At 43.3% G+C, this 17,500-nt stretch overlaps 2 protein-coding genes and 2 long non-coding RNA genes across 16 annotated transcripts in view; 3 read left to right on the top strand and 1 right to left on the bottom strand.

The window, feature by feature from the left end:
- LOC126983773 (galanin receptor 2a-like) overlaps window positions 1–3,171 on the top strand; it is a 25,695-nt gene extending 22,524 nt beyond the window's left edge. Inside the window, exons 7-9 of the mRNA XM_050836861.1 lie at window positions 1–158; window positions 1,606–1,710; window positions 2,136–3,171. The exon at window positions 1–158 is cut by the window's left edge and continues 111 nt beyond it. Of these exons, the coding sequence (XP_050692818.1) occupies window positions 1–158; window positions 1,606–1,710; window positions 2,136–2,498 (626 nt within the window). The 3' untranslated portion in view covers window positions 2,499–3,171. The remainder of the gene's footprint in view (window positions 159–1,605; window positions 1,711–2,135) is intronic.
- A 594-nt stretch (window positions 3,172–3,765) lies between these two features.
- LOC126983452 (uncharacterized) lies at window positions 3,766–5,405 on the bottom strand. Its single transcript, XR_007735911.1, has 3 exons — window positions 4,545–5,405; window positions 4,317–4,373; window positions 3,766–3,974 (listed from the first exon to the last, which is right to left on the bottom strand). It is a non-coding gene; the product is annotated as an uncharacterized LOC126983452 (long non-coding RNA).
- Window positions 5,406–6,118: 713 nt separating this feature from the next.
- On the top strand, window positions 6,119–15,903 carry LOC126983771 (aminoacylase-1-like). Of its 12 annotated transcripts, none has more exons than XM_050836852.1 (11): window positions 6,119–6,233; window positions 6,966–7,056; window positions 8,365–8,534; window positions 8,917–9,091; window positions 9,403–9,549; window positions 10,633–10,820; window positions 11,517–11,669; window positions 12,186–12,265; window positions 13,983–14,043; window positions 14,193–15,479; window positions 15,609–15,903. In XM_050836852.1, exons 2-10 carry the CDS (start codon window positions 6,975–6,977, stop codon window positions 14,340–14,342), a joined length of 1,206 nt encoding a protein of 401 aa, XP_050692809.1. In that variant the 5' UTR covers window positions 6,119–6,233; window positions 6,966–6,974; the 3' UTR covers window positions 14,343–15,479; window positions 15,609–15,903. The 12 variants fall into 12 exon arrangements, with proteins under 12 accessions (XP_050692809.1, XP_050692811.1, XP_050692810.1 ...); XM_050836854.1 differs by having other exon boundaries at window positions 6,122–6,233; window positions 6,963–7,056; XM_050836853.1 differs by lacking the exon at window positions 6,119–6,233 and adding an exon at window positions 6,285–6,317.
- On the top strand, window positions 12,382–13,972 carry LOC126983772 (uncharacterized). Of its 2 annotated transcripts, none has more exons than XR_007736230.1 (3): window positions 12,382–13,491; window positions 13,562–13,671; window positions 13,742–13,972. It is a non-coding gene; the product is annotated as an uncharacterized LOC126983772 (long non-coding RNA). The 2 variants fall into 2 exon arrangements; XR_007736229.1 differs by having other exon boundaries at window positions 13,562–13,711; window positions 13,752–13,972.
- Window positions 15,904–17,500: the final 1,597 nt, after the last annotated feature.

Below are 17,500 nucleotides of genomic sequence, written 5' to 3'. Positions count from 1 at the left end.
GAGGAGGAGGAGGCAGCGAGTCCCGATACAACAGCTCTGCCTCCCTGTACGTCCCAATCCCCCCGGGGCGCCGCTCCCGCACGCCGTCCCCCGGGGGAAGACTTCTGCCGCGCCGGGGGAAGGAAAAAGGCGAAGACGTAAAGAAGGCCCGGAAACAGGTAGGTCAGACACGTTTTTTTTCCCGTGCGATTTAATAATACTCATAGAGACACGTTTTTTTCCCGGGTGGTTTAATAATACTCACACAGACACGTTTTTTTCCCCGTGCGGTTTAAAAATACTCATCATAGACACATTTTTTTTTTTCCCGTGCGGTTTAATAATACTCATATAGACACGTTTTTACGTTTTTTGGTTTAATAATCGTTTTTCCCGGGTGGTTTAATAATACTCACACAGACACGTTTTTTTCCCCGTGCGGTTTAAAAATACTCATCATGGACACGTTTTTTTTTTCCCGTGCGGTTTAAAAATACTCATCATAGATACGTTTTTTTTCCCGGATGGTTTATAAATACTCATACAAGACACGTTTTTTCCCCGTGCGGTTTAAAAATACTCATCATAGACACGTTTTTTTTCCCGTGCGGTTTGATAATACTCATATAGACACGTTTATTTTTCCCGTGCGGTTTAATAATACTCACACAGACACGTTTTTTCCCCGTGCGGTTTAAAAATACTCATCACAGACACGTTTTTTTTTTTCCCGTGCGGCTTAGACATACTCATAGATGATTGACTGGTGGATAGATAGATAGAAAGAGAGGTATATGTGCACTGTTCCAGGTAAACCGTGCGGGAAAAAAATCGTGCGTGTGAGTACCCACTTGACACCTCACCGCGCGGCAATTTTACCGCGCGGGGAAAAAAACGTTTGTGTGGAGCGAGAATGAGGATGAAAAGAAGTGAAGAGCAATGGGAGAGAGAGAGAGAGAGAGAGAGAGAGAGAGAGGTAATATTGGAGAGTGACAGCTTGTATGATTAGAGGAAGTGAGAGAAGTGAAAGGAGGAGGAGGGGGAGGAGGAGGAGGAGGAGGAGGAGGAGGAGGAGGAGGAGAGAGAGAGAGAGAGAGAGAGAGAGAGAGAGAGAGAGAGAGAGAGAGAGAGAGAGAGAGAGAGAGTATATTCTTATGTAACCATCCATCTTAATTATTTCAACTTTTTCTCTTCCTTTTTTTCTACTTTTTTTAATATTTTCCAATTATTATTATTATTATTATTATTATTATTATTATTATTATTATTATTATTATTATTATTATTATTATTATTATTATTATCACATATTTTTATTCATTTTTATTTTTTTATTCCATGTTTTAATTAATTTTTTTCTATTTCTTACTTTTTTTTAATTACTTTTACTTTTTTTTTCCTTACTTTCAATGTCTATAAAATTCCCAAGTGCTGAATCCATTATAGCTTACTTAACTAACTTACTTTACTTACTTTACTTAACCTCACTTACTTCAACTACCATACCCATCCCTCTCTGCTTACTCCTCCTCTCTACTTCCTTACTCTCCCGAATTTCCATCAATTACGTATTTTGCTGAGTGCTGAGTCAAGGCTTACCTGGTGGTGCTGCTGTGCTGTTTCCAGGTGATTAAGATGCTGATCGTTGTGGTGGTGCTGTTTCTGCTGTGCTGGGGGCCTAACATCATCATGGGCGTGTGTATCAACCTAGGCCTACGACAGTTCAATGAGGTAGTTTTTTTTTTTTTGTGTGTGTGGGAGGGAGGGAAAGGAGGGAAGGGAGAGGAAAGAAAGGGGGAGTGTGTTTGTATAAGGGAGAAGGGAATATATGGGAAGGGAAGGGATGTGTGTGTGTGTGTGTGTGTGTGTGTGTGTGTGTGTGTGTGTGTGTGTGTGTGTGTGTGTGTGTGTGTGTGTGTGTGTGTGTGTGTGTGTGTGTGTTTGGGAAGGGAAAGGAAAGGTAAGATGGGAGGGAGGGAAGGTTGTGTTTACGTGTCTGTGTGTGTGTGTGTGTGTGTGTGTGTGTGTGTGTGTGTGTGTGTGTGTGTGTGTGTGTGTCTCTCTCTCTCTCTCTGTTTCTATATCAAACTAACTCAATACCCTTTTCCTCTCTCCTCTTCCCTATCATCTTCTCACCCTTCTACAACCATCTACAGGTCTTCTACAACTTCAACATCGTCTTCATTCTCCTGCCCTTCGTCCACTGCTGCATCAACCCCATCATCTACTGCTTCATGTCAAAGAACTTCAGACGGGCTATGCGACGCGCTATCCCCTGCTTCTCAACCTCCTCCTCCTCCTCTTCCTCCTACTCCTCCACCTACTCCTACTACTCCCCGGCTTCCTCTACCTCCTCTGCTTACTCCTGCTCCTACTGCCGTGTCCTCTGCTGCTGTAGGAAGGAGAGTGACCCCCCGCCTGGCCTGCTGGAAAGAGTGGTTAGCAGAAGTGTCTACTGTTCCTACTCTCCCGAAATTAGCACAAGGCATACAGACTTAGAGAGTGTGTCCAATATGTAAAGGAAAAAAGGAAAATGAGTGAGTCTACGTTTGTTGGTAGTGGGTCGGGGTATAGATCTCCCGTTTTCTGTTTAGTATTAAGTTATGGTAGATTTGTGGCTGTTATTGTGAGGGAATGAACGAAGCTAAGTGGGTTTGCGTCTTAGTGGGGGTTAGATATCACTGTTTTTCTTTGGGTTCGTTTTTGTCATTATTGTTCGTGTTCAAAATGTCTAAAAATTATGTGGGAAAGAAGGAAGGAAGGAAGATATTTTTGGTTGATATTGTGAGGGAGTGATCGAAGCTAAGTGGGTTTGAGTCTTAGTGGGGGTTAGAGTTCACTGTTTTTGTTTGGTTCGTGTTTGTCGTTATGTTTCGTGTTCAAAATGTCTGAAAATTATGTGGGGAAAGAAGGAAGGAAGGAAGATATTTTTGGTTGATATTGTGAGGGAGTGATCGAAGCTAAGTGGGTTTGCGTCTTAGTGGGGGTTAGATATCACTGTTTTTCTTTGGGGTTCGTTTTTGTCATTATTATCGGCATTGCAGACGCCGATCAACAGTTTGTCCATCTTCTTGTTCTCTTCAAGTTGTTTTCCTGGCTCTGCATTGTACACATGACATTGTATAATAACATTTGTTAGCCCTGATGAACCCTACAACATGGCATTATATTTTTTTTCTACGTCTAGGCCTGTGGCGCCGGTAGGCCTTCATAGCAGGGCCTGATGGTCGGCCCCAGCCCGTTGTGGCGCAGGCAAGTGTTTATAGTGGCGCCCCCTAGTTGCATAATATAAATTGTTGGGGTTGTGTTGGAGGGTCATGCGACGCCGATCATCTAGCACAGTTTTTGCGCTAATAACACTTGTTTTTCGGGCCAGTCTTACAGTCCAGTCCAGCACGTATGTAAGCTCCCCAACCAAACACAAAACACGACGAAAATTCCTTGTATAGTGGTTTTTTTTTCTCACATTTGTTGCCTTTTTTTATGCCCTTGAACTGACTCTGCTGTAAAAATAAAAAAAAACACTAAACAAGGAATTTTCGTCGTGTTTTGTGTTTGGTTGGGGAGCTTACAAACATGCTGGACTGGACTGTGAGACTGGCCAGAAAAACAAGTGTTATTAGCGCAAAAACTGTGCTAGATGATCGGCGTCGCATGACCCTCCAACAAAACCCCAACAATTTATATTATGCAACTAGGGGGCGCCACTATAAACACTTGCCTGCGCCACAACGGGCTGGGGCAGACCATCAGGCCCTGCTATGAAGGCCTACCGGCGGTGTCTAAAATTAGTGTGAAGGAAAGAAGGAAACGAAGATAAGTGTGAATACGTTTGTTGTTAGTAGGTTGGGTTGGGTTTGTCATACGCCCCCTAAACCGACCTTTGCAGCGACTCAAAACTTCTCGGATGGGGCTTGTAATACGGCCCCTAAACCGACCTTTGCAGCGACTCAAAACTTCTCGGATGGGGCTTGTAATACGGCCCCTAAACCGACCTTTGCAGCGACTCAAAACTTCTCGGATAGGGCTTGTAAAACGGCCCCTAAACCGACCTTTGCAGCGACTCAAAACTTCTCGGATGGGGCTTGTCATACGGCCCCTAAACCGACCTTTGCAGCGACTCAAAACTTCTCGGATGGGGCTTGTCAAGGCGACCCTAACCCGACCTTTGCAGCGACTCAAAACTTCTCGGATGGGGCTTGTCATACGACCCCTAAACCGACCTTTGCAGCGACTCAAAACTTCTCGGATGGGGCATGTACTAAGGACACTAACCCGACCTTTGCAGCGACTCAAAACTTCTCGGATGGGGCTTGTCATACGACCCCTAAACCGACCTTTGCAGCGACTCAAAACTTCTCGGATGGGGCTTGTAATACGGCCCCTAAACCGACCTTTGCAGCGACTCAAAACTTCTCGGATAGGGCTTGTAATACGGCCCCTAAACCGACCTTTGCAGCGACTCAAAACTTCTCGGATGGGGCTTGTAATACGCCCCCTAAACCGACCTTTGCAGCGACTCAAAACTTCTCGGATAGGGCTTGTAATACGGCCCCTAACCCGACCTTTGTAGGAACTCAAAACTACTCTGATTCGACTTGTAGTAAGGCCCCTAACCCGACCTTTGTGGGAACTCAAAACTACTCTGATTCGACTTGTAGTAAGGCCCCTAACCCGACCTTTGTGGGAACTCATAACTACTCTGATTCGACTTGTAGTAAGGCCCCTAACCCGACCTTTGTGGGAACTCATAACTACTCTGATTCGCCTTGTAGTTACGGCCGGTCAGACATCTTCACAGTGATCTTGAATAAGGTAAGCTTGGCGTGTCGTTGCATAGCGTTAAGATATGAAATAATAAGTTGTTGTTTTGTTTCGCTAACGTTCGCTTCTGAAAGGCTTCGATCGGTCATTGTATTTAGATTAAGTACGTGTGTGTGTGTGTGTGTGTGTGTGTGTGTGTGTGTGTGTGTGTGTGTGTGTGTGTGTGTGTGTGTGTGTGTGTGTGTGTGTGTGGAAATGAAAAATGAAGAAAAAAATAATGCATATGAAAAAAATGAATAATAAAAATGAGAAAAAAAACGAAATAAAAAACAAAAATGGAGGAAAATAAAATCGGAAAAACAAAAAAAAAATAAGGAATAAAAATGAAAAAAATAATGAAAAAAAACGAATGAAAATGAAATGAAAAATGAGAAAAATAACAAAAAACGAAAATAAAAACACTGTATATACCCAGAGTGTGTTAGGTATAAGGAAAGAGTGTAAGAACCATGTATACTCCGCGCCGTGTATGTATATAATGTATTAAACGTGTATGCTATGTGTTCTGAACCAGTATTGGTGACGTTGTTTTATTAAGAGAGTGTAAATCGCTTTCGTTCTTATAAATGTGTGTGTGTGTGTGTGTGTGTGTGTGTGTGTGTGTGTGTGTGTGTGTGTTTATCTATAAGTATGTACGTGTTTTTATGTTTGTTTCTATGTGTGTGTGTGTGTGTGTGTGTGTGTGTGTGTGTGTGTGTGTGTGTGTGTGTGTATATAAGCATGTACGTGTTTTTATGTTTGTTTCTATGTGTGTGTGTGTGTGTGTGTGTGTGTGTGTGTGTGTGTGTGTGTGTGTTACGTAACGAGGGTTATATACCTCTTAATTAAAGACTTCAGGTGTTTCGTGGGATTAATTTAAGCCGTGCACGTGTTATACAGGTGTGACATAATTGCTGTTGATTAAAAGTCTTGCAGATGGTACACAGATGTTAAGTAAATTATATCCTAGTGGAGCTTGAACCTGAACGTGATGCTTGGGAGTCACCCACATAATATTATAAGCATTCTGAACAGACATACATTAACTACCTATCCTGATTGATTGATAGTTTATTGTTGCAGGCTCTTTTAAAGTTCTCTCTCTCTCTCTCTCTCTCTCTCTCTCTCTCTCTCTCTCTCTCTCTCTCTCTCTCTCTCTCTCTCTCTCTCTCTCTCTCTCTCAGTAACCGAATTTATTAATAAAAGACAAAACAAAGGAAGAGAAAAGAAACTTCCTTAAGAAATATGAGAAACTGACTTAATTAGCAACAGAGAGAGAGAGAGAGACTTATCTCCACACATTAGATAGTTGAGAGAGGGAGAGATAACACCTCCTCCTCCTCCTCTTCATCTTCCTCCTCCTCCTCCTCTTCCGACCAGTTCCTCCTCTTATTTTCCTCCATCAAGTCTTCCTCCTCCTCCTCCTCCTCTTCATCTTCCTCCTCCTCCTCTTCCGACCAGTTCCTCCTCTTATTTTCCTCCATCAAGTCTTCCTCCTCCTCCTCCTCCTCTTCATCTTCCTCCTCCTCCTCCTCTCCCGACCAGTTCCTCCTCTTATCTTCCTCCATCAAGTCTTCCTCCTCCTCCTCTTCATCTTCCTCCTCCTCCTCCTCTTCCGACCAGTTCATAGTCTTATTTTGCACCTTCAACTCGTCCTCCTCCTCCTCTTCATCTTCCTCCTCCTCCTCCTCTTCCGACCAGTTCCTCCTCTTATCTTCCTCCATCAAGTCTTCCTCCTCCTCCTCCTCCTCTTCATCTTCCTCCTCCTCCTCCTCTTCCGACCAGTTCCTCCTCTTATCTTCCTCCATCAAGTCTTCCTCCTCCTCCTCCTCTTCATCTTCCTCCTCCTCCTCCTCTTCCGACCAGTTCCTCCTCTTATTTTCCTCCATCAAGTCTTCCTCCTCCTCCTCCTCTTCATCTTCCTCCTCCTCCTCCTCTTCCGACCAGTTCCTCCTCTTATCTTCCTCCATCAAGTCTTCCTCCTCCTCCTCCTCCTCTTCATCTTCCTCCTCCTCCTCCTCTCCCGACCAGTTCCTCCTCTTATCTTCCTCCATCAAGTCTTCCTCCTCCTCCTCCTCCTCTTCATCTTCCTCCTCCTCCTCTCCCGACCAGTTCCTCCTCTTATCTTCCTCCATCAAGTCTTCCTCCTCCTCCTCTTCATCTTCCTCCTCCTCCTCCTCCTCCTCTTCGTCATGGCAGCTAAGGAGGACCCGGCTGTAACCAATTTTAGGGAATATATAAGATGCAAGACAGTCCACCCCGACCCTGACTATCGTAAGTATAGTAGTAGTAGTAGTAGTAGTAGTAGTAGTAGTAGTAGTAGTAGTAGTTGAAGTTTTGCATCTTATCAGTTTTATGCAAAGTTGCGATAAGTTTGGATAAGTAACGCAAACTCTATCCTTACACCCACTCCCTCTATCTCTCTATCCTAAGCATCCTGACCCCACACATTAGGTTCTGCAAACAAATAATAATGCCGGAAAATATACCTTTGAAAGTTTTGCATGTTTTCAGTTTTATACAATGTTGCGATAAGTTTGGATAAGTAACGCAAACTCTATCCTTACACCCACTCCCTCTATATCTCTATCCTAAGCATCCTGACCCCACACATTAGGTTCCGTAGACTAATAATAATGCCGGAAAATATACCTTTGAAAGTTTTGCATGTTATCAGTTTTATACAATGTTGCGATGGTTGCTATAAGTTCGGATAAGTAACGTAAACTCTATCCTTACACCCACTCACCTCTACATCTCTATCCTAAGCATCCTGACCCCACACATTAGGTTCCGCAGACTAATAATAATGCCGGAAAATATACCTTTGAAAGTTTTGCATCTTATCAGTTTTATACAAAGTTGCGATAAGTTTGGATAAGTAACGCAAACTCTATCCTTACACCCACTCGCATCTACATCTCTATCCTAAGCATCCTGAGCCTACACATCAGCTTCCGTAGACTAATAATAATGCCGGAAAATATACCTTTGAAATAGGTAACCCCCTTAGTAGAGATAGGTTACCCCCCTTAGTAGAGATAGGTTACCCCTCATAGTAGAGATAGGTTACCCCCCTTAGTAGAGATAGGTTACCCCCCTTAGTAGAGATAGGTTACCCCCCTTAGTAGAGATAGGTTACCCCCCTTAATAGAGATAGGTTACCCCCCTTAATAGAGATAGGTTACCCCCCTTAGTAGAGATAGGTTACCCCCCTTAGTAGAGATAGGTTACCCCCCTTAGTAGAGATAGGTTACCCCCCTTAGTAGAGATAGGTTACCCCCTTAGTAGAGATAGGTTACCCCCCTTAGTAGAGATAGGTTACCCCCCTTAGTAGAGATAGGTTACCCCCCTTAATAGAGATAGGTTACCCCCTCCGACACTGTATTTGCAGACCGTGCCAAACCCTTTCCAATGCACCAATCTACCCCCAAATCTAAGGAATAATAAATAACAGACCACCATTTGAAACCTTAATTTATGACCTAATTTGTTATACGGTAGATTTTTTAGGTTAGCCATTTTATAAACTATTCCGCCTACTATCTATCTCTACCCTCCCCCCCTTTCCCCCCCTACCAGGCACCTGTACGGAGTTTCTGAAGCGGCAGGGGAAAGAGCTGGGGGCCGAGGTGAAGGTTTACGAGAAGTTCCCTGGCAACCCTGTGGTCATCTTTACCCTGCCAGGCACGGACCCCTCCCTGCCGGCCATCCTCCTCAACTCCCATACCGATGTTGTACCAGTCTACCCTGTGAGTGGTGGTGGTGATGGTGGTGGTGATGATGGTGGTGGTGGTGGTGATGATGGTGGTGGTGGTGATGATGATGGTGGTGGTGGTGATGATGATGGTGGTGATGGTGGTTCCTTTCCTTCTCTTTTCTTCTCTTTTCCCTTCCCTTTCCTTCCCTTCCTTTTCCTTCCCTTTCTTTCCTTTCTCTTCTCTTTTCTTCCCCTCCCTTCTTTTCCTTTCCCTTCTCTTCCCTTCCCTTTCTTTCCCTATCCTTCCCTTCCCTTCCCTTCCATAAGCTTACATTCCCTTCCTTCTCCTTCTCCTCCACTCACCTCTCTCTTCCCCTCTCTCCCCTCACTCACATCTCTCCCCTTCAATAACCTTCTCTCCCCCACCCCCACAGGAGCATTGGAAGTACGACCCATTCAGTGCCCACAAGGACGAGAAGGGGGACATCTATGGGCGGGGGACGCAGGACATGAAGTGCGTGGGGATGCAATACGTGGAAGCTCTCAAGAGGCTGAAGAAAAATGGGAACGGCAACTTTTTACGCACCATACACCTGTCGTTTGTACCAGGTGTGTGCGTGTGTGTGTGTGTGAGTGTGTGTGTGCGTGTGTGAGTGTGATTCTTATTGATTCTCACACCCTGACCCCTTTCTTCACCCCTCCCTCGCCACCCCCTCATCACCCTTCCCCATCACACTTACACCCCATACTCACCACCCTTCACCCCATCCAGTGCCACCCTCCCCTTCACCCCCCTACACACACACCCTAATCCAACATATCCCTTTCACCCCTTCCCATCCATCATCATAGCCCTTCCTCTCCCTCTACCCTCCCCTCTACATCTCCCCACACCCTAACACACTCCTCCCCCCCCACAGATGAGGAGGTCAGTGGTATACGTGGGATGTGCTGGTTCATAAAGAGTGAGGACTTCAAGGCACTCAATGTGGGCTTCGCGATGGACGAGGGATATGCCAACCCAGGGGAGGAGTGCTTCGTCTTCTATGGGGACCGGTGCCCCTGGCGTAAGTGTGCATATTTTTTTTTTTTGTTATTTATTTTTGTTATTTTTTGTTATTTTTTGTCATATTTTGTTATTTTTTGTTATTCTTTATTTTTGTATTTTGATTTTTTGTTGTTTTTTGTCATTTTTTGTTATTTTTTGTGTTTTTCTTGTGAATAGTTGTTACGAGTTTTTATTATTGTATGTGACTGGTGTTTTTTTCCCTTCATTTTCCTTCCTTTCCCATCCCATCCCATCCCTTCCATTCCCTTCCTTTCCTTTCCTTTCCTTTCCCTTCTTTTCCCATCACTCCTCATCCCTTCCCAGCCTTTCCCTTCCCTTCCTATCCCTTCCCTACCCTTCCCATCCCTTCCTCTTCCCATCCCTTCCCTTCCCATCCCTCCTCATCCCTTCCCTTCCCTTCCCTTCCCTTCCCTTCCCTTCCACCTGTTCCAATATTTACCTGTCTCGTTAATTTAATTCCCGGCATTTTCACGACCCCCCTCGCACACCTGTTTGTTTTTTGCTTGTTTGTTTGTTTTTTAATTGCTCTCTTCCAAACGCGACGTAAATTTTTTTCTTCTGTTTATATTTATTTGTGTTTTCCGATGCCTGTCGTTTTTATTAATTAATTAATTTATTTATTTATTTGTGATTGTTTGTTTTCTGTTTCTCCTCCGTTTTCTATTATTTTGTTTTAATTCATCAATTTTTAAACTCTCTTCAACTCTGATTTATATTTTTATTTTAGTTTTAATTTCTTTCTTTCTTTCTTTATTTATTTATTTATTTTTTTTTTTTTCTGGTGCAGTCTGACCTTCCTTCCTTCCTTCTATTCTTCCTTCCTTCCTTCTTTCCTTCCTTTCTTCCCTCCTGCCTGCCTTCCTTTCTTCCTTCCTTCCTTCATTCATTCATTCCTTTCTTCCTTCTATTCATCCATCCTTCCTTCCTTCCTTCTATCCTTCCTTCCTTCCTTTCTTTCTTTCTTCCTTCCTTCACTTCCATCTCCCTTTCCTATACGAACCATGGGGTGTGTGTGCGCTCAGTATCTATATAAATCTATGTAAACCACCCCCTCATCAACCCCCACCCCCCACCCCCACAGACATATGGGTGTGCTGCCCAGGTCAACCAGGTCACGGGTCCCAATTTCTGCCCAACACCGCTGGGGAGAAATTACGGCGCGTGATCGACCGTTTCCTGGCCTTCCGTGATGCCGAGGAGCAGCGGCTGAAGGATGACCCCACGCTGAGCCTCGGACACACCACCACCCTTAACCTGACCATGCTGAAGGTGGGGGGGGGAGGAGGGAGGGGGGGAGGGTAAAAGAAGGGAAATTGGAAGGGTTTTGATGTAAGGGAAGGGGGTAGAGGAAGGGAGTGAAGTTAAAGGAGGATAAGGGGGAGAAGGGAGATGGGAAGGAAGGGAGGATAAGGAGAGGTAAGGGATGAGAAGGGGAGGGAAAGGAAGGGGGAAGGGAGAGAAGTTAAGGAAGGATAAGAGGGAGAAGGGAGATGAGAAGGGGGAGAAGGGAGATGGGAAGGAAGGGAGGATTAGCGGGAGAGGTGAGGGAGGGGAAGGAAGGGAGGATAAGGGGGAGAGGTGAGAGACAGGAAGGGAGGGAAAGGAAGGGAGAAGGGAGTGAAAGTTAAGGGGGAATAAAGGGAATGGGACGGGCAAGGAAGGGAGGGGAAGGAAGGGGGAAGGGAGGATAGGTGGGAGAGGCGAGGGATGGGAAGAGGAGGGGCAATGAAGGGAGAAGGGAGTGAAAGTTAAGGGAGAATAAGGGGCAAGGGAGGGAGGGGAAGGAAGGGGGAAGGGAGGAAAAGGGGGAGAGGGGAGAGGTGGGAAGGGGAGGGACAATGAAGGGAGGGAAGGTAAGGGAGGATAAGGGGGAGAGGTGAGAGATAGGAAGGGAGGGGAAGGAAGGGAGAAGGTAGTCACCCACACTCATCCACTCACCCACACTCATCCACTCATCCATTCCAGGGCGGTGTGCAGTTCAATGTGGTTCCGGCGGAGCTTTCGGTAGGGTTCGACGTCCGAGTTCCACCGACGCAGGATTTTGAGGAACTGGAGGAGCGCTTCCGAGGCTGGTGCCAGGAGGTGGACGAGAGCGTGACCTTGGAGATGGGGGAACAGGTGTGTGTGTGTGTGTGTGTGTGTGTGTGTGTGTGTGTGTGTGTGTGTGTGTGTGTGTGTGTGTGTGTGTGCTTGACTGGTGTTTGTATATGAGTGAAGAAGTGAAAAAATAAAGGGAGGAGGGAGAGAGGAAAAAGAGGAAGGGAAGGAGACAGGGGGGGTAGAAGAAGGGAAGCAGGGAAAAAATAGAGGGAGGAGGGAGAGAGGAAAAAGAGGAAGGGAAGGAGACAGAGGGGTAGAAGAAGGGAAGGAGGAAAAAAAAATCACTTAATTTGATGTTCCGAGTTTGGTTTGATTTGCCTCCCTTACTTAACTTACCTTACTTACCTTACTTAACTTACTTACCTTACTGACCTCATTTTGTTTACCCTGTTCATGTTTGATTGGTGTTTGTATATGTGTGTGTGTGTGTGTGTGTGTGTGTGTGTGTGTGTGTGTGTGTTGCTATATATAATTACATCTTTCCTATTTCACTAAACATTCCCCATTGCTAATTCCTCCCCCTTCCCCCGGCAGACGAAGATCCCACAGACCACTTGTGTTGAGGACGGGAAGAGCTCCTGGTGGGATGCCTTCGCTGGGGCCTGCAAGAAGGAGTGAGTCTGCCAAGGGAACAGTTAGGTTAACCCGCAAACTGCTGTACGCCTTCTGGGCGGCTGAGCGGTAAGCTGCTGTAAGCCTTCTGGAAGCGGGCTTTTCAAACAGGCAAAAAAGTTTCATTGTGGCTTCAGATACTGCCAGAAAAACATTTTTGTGATAGAAAAATCTAAGAAATATGCAGGATACAACACATTTCGAGCTACAGATATGTGTATTGTAATATTTATGACACGTTTATGTAACTTAGATATCATTTATTGAAGGTCAATCTCTCGCTGATATAGCCGCACTAGGCGACGCACTCAGAATCTCAGTCCCGCAGCTTACGGGTTAAGTTAGGTTAGGTTAGGTTAGGTTAGGTTAGGGTTTTGAACGTATGTGCTACACCTTCTACACACAGCACATAGGTACGTTATAACTGTATTGCAGCGACTAAGCCTGATGGCCGAGCTTCCCATAAATCCCAGACAGGGGGGGGTACCTCTTTGGGCGACCGGTTAATCTGGTAGCAGCAGGGATCATGTTTCTTAATGGTCCCTCCAAGCGAGAAAAATAAGGAAAAATCGCCCCTCACGCAAACCATTTCATAATATATATCAAAGCATTTGGGATCATGTTTCTTAATGGTCCCTCCAAGCGAGAAAAATGAGGAAAAATCACCCCTCACGCAAACCATTTCATAATATATATCAAAGCATTTGGGATCATGTTTCTTAATGGTCCCTCCAAGCGAGAAAAATGAGGAAAAATCACCCCTCACACAAACCATTTCATAATATATATCAAAGCATTTGGGATCAGATTATGTATCATCTATTTTGGGGGGTTTATATCATGGCACAAATTTGGCCCATCGCTGCTACACGGTAAAGCCACAAATTTGGCCCGTCGCTGCTACACGGTAAAGCCACAAATTTGGCCCGTCGCTGCTACACGGTAAAGCCACAAATTTGGCCCGTCGCTGCTACACGGTAAAGCCACAAATTTGGCCCATCACTGCTACACGGTAAAGCCACAAATTTGGCCCATCGCTGCTACACGGTAAAGCCACAGGCCCGTTAGGTTAGGATAAGTTAGATTAGGTTTGGTTAGGTTAGGATAGGTTTGGTTAGGTTAGGATAAGTTAGATTAGGTTTGGTTAGGTTAGGATAGGTTTGGTTAGGTTAGGATAAGTTAGATTAGGTTTGGTTAGGTTAGGATAGGTTAGATTAGGTTTGGTTAGGTTTGGTTAGGTTAGGATAAGTTAGATTAGGTTTGGTTAGGTTAGGATAAGTTAGATTAGGTTTGGTTAGGTTAGGATAGGTTTGGTGAGGTTAGGATAAGTTAGATTAGGTTAGGATAGGTTAGGATAGGTTAGATTAGGTTTGGTTAGGTTAGGATAGGTTAGGATAAGTTAGACTAGGTTTGGTTAGGTTAGGATAGGTTTGGTTAGGTTAGGATAGGTTTGGTTAGGTTAGGATAGGTTTGGTTAGGTTAGGATAGGTTTGGTTGGATTAGGATATGACAGATTAGGTTCGATTAGCTTAGGATAGGTTAGATTAGGTTTGGTTAGGATAGGATAGTCTTCTCTAATCCTCTCTTCTTTCTTTTCTTTATTTCCTTCTTTCCTTCTCTTCTTTCTCTCTCTATCACCTTTTCTATTCACACGCATATAGGCACATTCTAACATTCTCTCTCTCTCTCTCTCTCTCTCTCTCTCTCTCTCTCTCTCAGGAACATCAAACTCATCAAACAGATCTTCCCGGCGGCCACAGACTCCAGGTACATCCGACAGGTGAGTGGAAAGACTAATTAATGTTATCTCTTTCTACCTGTCTGTCTCATTTTCTGTCTCATTCATCTCTTATTTTCATCTCTCCTCACACACACACTCATGCATTCACCCCTTCTCCCCACTCACCCCTCTCCCCTTTCTCCCCACAGCAAGGCATCCCTGCGCTCGGCTTCTCCCCAATGAACCACACCCCACTGCTCCTTCACGACCACAATGAGTTCCTGAACGAAAATATCTTCCTGCGTGGCATTGAGATTTACGCCACCATCATCCCAGCCCTCGCCAACCTCAAGGGATAAAGAGGGGCAGACGAGGTGATAGAGAGGGGTGTAGATGGGCAGGGAGGTGTAGGAGAGAGGCGACTGGTATGTGTGTGGTGTGTAGAGAGGTGGATTAGGTGACGAGGGAAAGGAGGGAGCTATGTATCGTAGAAAGGAAAGCGATTTTTTAGAGGTGCAGATGAGGTGATAGAGAGGGGGTGTAGATAAGCAGGGAGGTGACTGGTGTGGGTATGGGTGTAGAGAGGTGGATTAGGTGACGAGGGGAGGGAGGGAGCTATGTATCGTAGAAAGGAAAGCGATTTTTTAGAGGTGCAGATGAGGTGATAGAGAAGGGGTGTAGATGGATGGGGAAGCATGGAAGAAGAGGCGATGTGTGTGTGTGTGTGTGTGTGTAGAAGGGCGCAGGTGTCGAGGGAAGAGTTGGAGCAGAGTGTCGTCAAATAAGAAATCAATTAAACCAGATATATTAATGGGCATTTTTTCTGGTTATATTTGTGTTAGTTTGCTTAATGACCTCTAAAGTTCTATCCTTTGTTATTGTTATTACTGTTATATTTGATTCAGTTTACTTATTAACTCACCTGTGCACTTAGATATAGTTTTACCTTTGTGTTAATGCTTGCGTTAGGTCTGTACAAGGTTATAACATTTGCAAAAACCTAACCTAACCTCCCCACAATTTATATTAACTAACTTACCCTTATAAATAGATATCTTTTTATTTTATATGTTCCACCTTTCTCACATATTTCCATTGGTCTGTACAAGGTCATAACAATTGCTCAAACCTAACCTAACCTCCCCACAATTTCTATTAACTAACTTACCCTTACAAATCGATATCTTTTTATTTTATATGTTCTCCCTTTCTCACATATTTCCATTGGTCTGTACAAGGTCATAACAATTGCTCAAACCTAACCTAACCTTCCCACAGCTTCTACATAATAACTTACCCTTTCAGTTAGATATCTCATTGTTTCTTACGTTCTAACTTGCTGTCTTATTTTGGTTGGTCTGTACAAGGTCATTACAATTGCTCAAACCTAACCTAACCTCCCCACAATTTATATTTACTAACGTACCCTTACAGTTAGATATCTCATTGTTTCTTACGTTCTAACTTGCTGTCTTATTTTGGTTGGTCTGTACAAGGTCATTACAGTTGCTCAAACCTAACCTAACCTCCCCACAATTTATATTTACTAACGTACCCTTACAGTTTGATATCTCATTGTTTCTTATGTTCTAACTTGCTGTCTTATTTTGGTTGGTCTGTACAAGGTCATTACAATTGCTCAAACCCAAACTAACCTTCACAGTGCATTAAACCATTTCCGCCTTTGTATGGAGTGACGGTGGAGAGTTTTATACATGCAAACATCCATATTCTTACCAATGACAGAAGGTGGTGGTGGTGGAGTTAATAGTTATACCCCAATTTTCATATAAGAGGACCAATTAGAGAAACATTAAAGGAAGTGATTGGAGAACTTAGAAGCCAAAATTGCCCTTTACAAACACTGGTGGATTAATGTCGAAAAGAGAGTTTGGAGGTTATTAAATTAAGGAAAATCCAGATGTTATGTGTATCCTCAAACCTAAACTAACCCTTTCTGTCTTTGTATGGAGTGACAGTGGAGAGTTTTATACATGCAAACATCCATATTCTTACTAATGACAGAAGGTGGAGAGTTTTATACATGCAAACATCCATATTCTTACCAATGACAGAAGAAGGTGGTGTGGGGGTTGATAGTTTCATGCATACACAAATACATTCTTCTCCTTACTAATGACAATGAAATATAAAAGAAAACATTACAGAATATTGAATGTGAATGAAATACCTGAGTTTATTATATGTAACCTAATAAAAGAATGTAAAAAATAAGGATGTATGGCAAAGAAATATATAAAAAAAACACTTACAGGATAACGAACAATAAAATACAATAAAATAATGGAAAAAATAAGAATGTATGGCAAATAAATATACAAAAAAACTTACAAGATAACGAAAAATAAAATAATGAAAAAAATAAGAATGTATGGCAAGGAATTATATAAAAAAAAACTATTACAGAATTATCGAATGTGAATGAAATACGAAATTTTATGATACGTAACCAAATAAATTAATGTAAAAACTAAGAATATCAAGCAAAGAAATATATAAAAAAAAACTTACTGGATAACGAACTCTATTGATTCTTTTTAGGAGCAGCAAGTAGAGGGCTTTTTTTTTTTTTTTTGTGTGTGTGTGTGTGTGTGTGTGTGTGTGCCCTTGAGCTGTCTCCTCTGTTGTAAAAAATAAATAAATAAATAAATAAAAAAAATCACAGCATATCCTCATCATTCTCACCTGCTAACCTCACCTGTGACACCTGTGCAGTTTAATACACAGGTGTCATTAGGTTAAGTTTCAATACAGTGTCAGTCAGTAAGGTCAGATACACTTAAGTTTTATAATGTAAGTGGACAGGATCAAATACCTTTTTAATATACTAATGCACCCAGCTGTCAGCCTCGTGTGGTATTCAACCCCTTAAAGATTGTGATAGGTCCCATTGATAAGAGATTGGACCCCTTAGAACAGTAGTAGTAGTAGTAGTAGTAGTAGTAGTAGTAGTAATAGTAATTCATATGGTATCTGATTCTTCTATATAGTGTTAGAACTAATGTCAAGGGTGTTATTTCTTTTACAAGTTTTTTCAGTGATTTTCATTTTTTTCATCTTTTCTTTCCTTCATTTTTTTCTTTTTCTCTTTTCCCTTCCCTTCCTTCTTTCCTCTTTTCCACCTTTCACTCCTGTTATATCAGTCTCTCTCTCTCTCTCTCTCTCTCTCTCTCTCTCTCTCTCTCTCTCTCTCTTATCTCCTTCCTTTCTTCTTTCTCTTCCTTTTTTCTCTTTTCTTTCTTTTTCCTTCTTCCTTCCTTCCTTTCTTCCTTCCTCACACACACACACACACACACACACACACACATCAACAACAACAATAACAACATTTACTTCATTTAATCAGTAGGCATATATATAGCTGGGCCTAGATAAGCTTCAATATGGGCTTATATAAGATTAGAAACTGACTGAGATAAGATGATGGGAAAGATAAGATAGACAGCATCTTCATCTTGACAACCTGTACATGTTATTAACCTTATCTACATTCTCA

Source organism: Eriocheir sinensis, chromosome 54 (genome assembly GCF_024679095.1).
Source record: "Eriocheir sinensis breed Jianghai 21 chromosome 54, ASM2467909v1, whole genome shotgun sequence".
Lineage (NCBI taxonomy): Eukaryota > Metazoa > Arthropoda > Malacostraca > Decapoda > Varunidae > Eriocheir > Eriocheir sinensis.
This window is presented reverse-complemented; position numbering and strand designations above follow the sequence as displayed.